Source organism: Sapajus apella, unplaced genomic scaffold (genome assembly GCF_009761245.1).
Source record: "Sapajus apella isolate SASKATOON/1434 unplaced genomic scaffold, GSC_monkey_1.0 scaffold3611, whole genome shotgun sequence".
Classification (NCBI taxonomy): domain Eukaryota; kingdom Metazoa; phylum Chordata; class Mammalia; order Primates; family Cebidae; genus Sapajus; species Sapajus apella.
The window spans coordinates 2,839-6,905 of record NW_022440537.1 but is presented as its reverse complement, the minus strand read 5'-3'; the positions used below and the strand labels follow the sequence as shown (position 1 = coordinate 6,905).

General features: G+C 35.0%; 1 protein-coding gene across 1 annotated transcript; it reads right to left on the bottom strand.

Annotated features, from left to right (window-relative positions):
- Positions 1-1,030: 1,030 nt before the first annotated feature.
- Positions 1,031-2,238, bottom strand: LOC116547568 (transport and Golgi organization protein 1 homolog; the record flags this gene model as incomplete). Its single annotated transcript, XM_032273485.1, has 5 exons — positions 1,031-1,172; positions 1,274-1,341; positions 1,417-1,452; positions 1,558-1,618; positions 2,137-2,238. Coding segments are annotated over 5 exons (409 nt in total), but the record flags the coding sequence as incomplete, so codon positions are not given.
- Between the last annotated feature and the right edge of the window lie 1,829 nt (positions 2,239-4,067).

The following is a 4,067-nucleotide window of genomic DNA, read 5'->3' as shown; positions in this document are numbered from 1 at the left end:
TTAGAGAATATGTTTACATGGAGATCAACATCACACGGTGTTTTAAGTGGATACCCACCACACTTGAGCTCACTGTCATAGCAACAGGAGGAGGCTATGAAATTATTGTGGTAGTACAGTGTGTACTACAGCCAGCTTTATGCATTTATGATTTAATGCTGTGCCTTTACATGTGTTTACTTTCTCTCAATTGTGAATGGCATCATGTACATCTGTGTTTGGGTGTGTAAGTTTTCATAAACTTTTTAAAATAGATTTTGTATATTTTACAATAGTATATGATAAAACAGACTAGTATCTGCATTTATTTTATGCATTCATGATATACCTAATTTTTAAAAAATATTTCTAGGCTGTTTGGTTCATCTGCAAGTTCTTTCAAATTATTGCAAAGTCAAAAAATTTCCCAAAGTATTTTTTGAAAAAAGTCTGCCTATAAACGGACCTGCACAAGTCAATCCTCTGTTGTTCAAGGGTCAGCTGTATTTGGGAGTTGAATCCCACAGAACTTTAATTTAAAGATAAAGGCTTACAATTCATAGTAAAAAAAATTTAAAAGAAACAATATAAGGACCTCAAGGGAAATAATAAATGCCTTCTGTTCTAAAATAATCCTTGCAGTTGAATACTTATCCATCAGGACAAATTAAGAAATTTTCCTTTCTATACTGGACAGACCCAAATTCTAAAGTGTTGTTTGCTTTAGAATCCTCAAATAAAAGGGAAAAAGCCACCTGGAACTGTATTGCAAGGAAAATGGGAATGCTCACCAAATTCACTTCTCAGCATATCTCTTTGACTGAGAGTAGCAGAGAGCGGTCTCACAGGTGGCTCCACTGTCAGTGGAGGGGAGCATTCTCCACCACTCAAAAGGGATGTGCCAAAAGAGCCATTCTGGCTCAGAGGACCTAAACATGGCAGTGTCTTGTTACCATTTTAAGACAGCCTTTTTTTCTTAAGTTCTTGGTATTATTCATAGGGTATCATAACCATTACACACAGAATCACGAGTCATTCATATACATTTTACACCAGAAATAGATTTTTGCCCTTTAAGAGGTGCTCCCTTACCTCTCCGGGGATGGTTTTGTGTATTTGGTCTTCCTAGCATTGGTTTTACAATCACAGGTTCTTCTTGCAGCATTGCCATCTTTTGTGTTAATTCTAATAATCTTCAATGTAGAGAAAGAGTATTTAAGAAAGACTTAAATATGAAACAGAAACGAATTTCTTAAGATTTAACACTGAATACATAGGCATCAAAATCACATACTTGTGTCTCAAGTTGGTAGCTTCACTTTTCTCTTCAGCTATAGCTCTTTCTGCAGCACGAGCTTTGAGCTATTGAAGAAATACATTGAAATTAAGTTCTAGGAGATTATGCACCAAATAAAAGAAAGAAAAAAGAAATCTTACCCAGTTTTCATGAACTTTCTTCTCATGGGTAGCGATCTGAAAGAGATAATACATCATAAAATATGCTTGCAGATTCATTATAATAGCCTGTATTAATTATCAAAGAATTCTGGGCACTAAATAGGAGATGAGAATCATTACCTGGTTTTTAAATAACCACTCTGTTTTCTGTAATTCTTTTTCCATTTCTTCTATTCTCCGCCTAAGAATTACAATTGGCTTTATGAGTTAATGTACAACCAAATAAAAATCCAAACAATATAACTATGTTAACACTTACCCTAACAACTGTACCCTAACAGAGCTACTTTAACTGTTCCTAAATATGTTTCTCAAATAATCCTGTTATCTTCCACTATAAACATTTTTTTTCTTTTTTCATCCTTTAACTATATCATAAAAAAATTTCCCAAAGTTAGGACTACTGGGTCTATCAAATGGCAAAATCACTTTAATGGCTTTTTATACAACATATAACAAACTGCCCGCCTCCACGCCCCTACCCCCAGAACTGTTTGCATGAACCAAGTTCCCTTACAGTTTTGCCAGCACTGGGTGTTTGTTAATATTTTTCTATTTGTTAACTTAAAATTTAGTTTTCCTTTTGTGTGAATTTATGTATTCATGCCCTCTAACCATTTATGTATGCTTTTGTGCTAAAAAAAAAACAAAAACCTAGTTTCATTAGCCAGTGACACTGTCTTTAGAGGGTGAACTTACTTGTAAGTTTTTACTTCCTCTGCAGCTGAACCTGCCTTTTCATCAGCAGCTGATAGCCTCTGCTCTCTTTCTTGTCGCGCATACTCTTCTTGACTTAATTTCCTAAGATAAAACTGTTTGTCAGTGAAAGTATTTCTCTTTTCCTCCTGGCATTCTATCTGAATACTCTATTAAAATGTCACTTCCTATCCTATTCTTAAAAATGCACAGACTATACAAAGTCACAGGAAGGAATTCAAACTGTCCTTTAGGATAAAAATCCAGCTGTGGCCTGTTGATACATCACCTGCATTTTCTAATGTCTCATATTTCTTTCCTCACTAATAAGTAAATGTAATAAAAAAAAAAACTATGTGTCCCATCGGAAAGACTGTTGCTTTGAAATGATGAATGCTCACTTTTCTTCAATGTAGAAAGCCAGAACTGATCAACCTAACACAGTTAAGCTTATTAGGATAAAACAGAGGATAATTCTTCTCTTATTTTTAACCATGGAAAAAACACTAATTAATTTTCTTACGGGCTGTTTCTCAATCCAAGACTGGTGCCATGATAAAGACAGCCAATGAAAGGGCTTTTTAGAACATGCCTTCTAACTGTACAGCTAACCACAGAACATTTTCACGCTTCAGATATGGAGCTCCCCTACCTATTTCAAAGGAATTATGATTAAGCAGAGAGACATATCTGAGTATTACCAATGTCTGTTGAACAAAAAAGAATCCAAACTGTCCTGTAATCAGGGTGCTATGTACTGAAAATTGGCTTTAATCTGATAAATTTCAAGCTCAAGATGTCAGCATGCTGTAACACAAATTGTAAAGGCAGCAACATTTAATGGTTTAAAAATGCTACTTGTAGTTACCCTTGTACTTCTTTACTCATAGTTCTGATACAAAAGATACTTGGAACTTTTCTATGATTTGGAAACAAAAATAGAGAAGCTATAGTAAAAAAAGGTATTAACACCAAAGAGAAAAAGGTTTATGTATTCTTTTATAACTGCTCATTTCATATTTCAGCAAATATTTTGTGAGTGATTATAACATACTAGTTACCTTAGAAGAGGCTAAGGTAAAGGTTTGGGTATGGTAAGTACCACCTCTGCACTAAAAGAGCTCACAGCTGAATGTATAAAAGGTGCATATAAGAATAGAACAATCCGTCTCTGACTCTGGCTTAGGAGGGGATGTGTAAAAAACAAATCTTAAAGAATGATTCAAGAGAATTTTGATTCCAATAATGGATGAGTTAGTCTGCAAACACTGAAAATAAGAACATGTGGACAAAAATATAAAGAATGTGCTTGAAGGCATCAGAAAGCTGTGAAGAAAATTCAGTAGGAAAACGCACAGAATTATAAGTAAGTCTGGCATTTTAAGCCATTGTCCCCCAGGTTCATCCACATATTAAAGATAAGACAGACATATACGAAGGTTGAGAAGAACTTTCAACAGATCCCTGGGTTAAGAGAAACAAAAGGTGAGTTCAGGGTTGACAATGAGAAGGCCCCCGAGAAAAAGCCCTAGGCTTTGTGTTGAGACCAGAAAAGAGCTGCACACTTGGAGTACTAAACAGGCCATATGATATCCTTTAAACAGATTAAGCCATTTTTCAATGAACTTCATAGATAACTGGAACAAAGTGATGACCACCTGCTAGAGGTAATCTCAAATCTTTTCTGTAGGATGATGTCATCATCTGGGACCTCAAATTCCCCCTACAATTTTCCTAAACAAATTTCACCACTCCATCAGAACAAACCAGGCATTACATAAGACAAGACAATGTGATTGCAATCTAAAAACAAGAGAAACAGACTCATAAGGGATCCACATAATAGGATTACCACATAAATTTTAAAACAGTTGTGCCTTACATATTGAAGGAAGTAAAAGTCAAGATTATGAATTTCAGCAGAGGATCAGAAA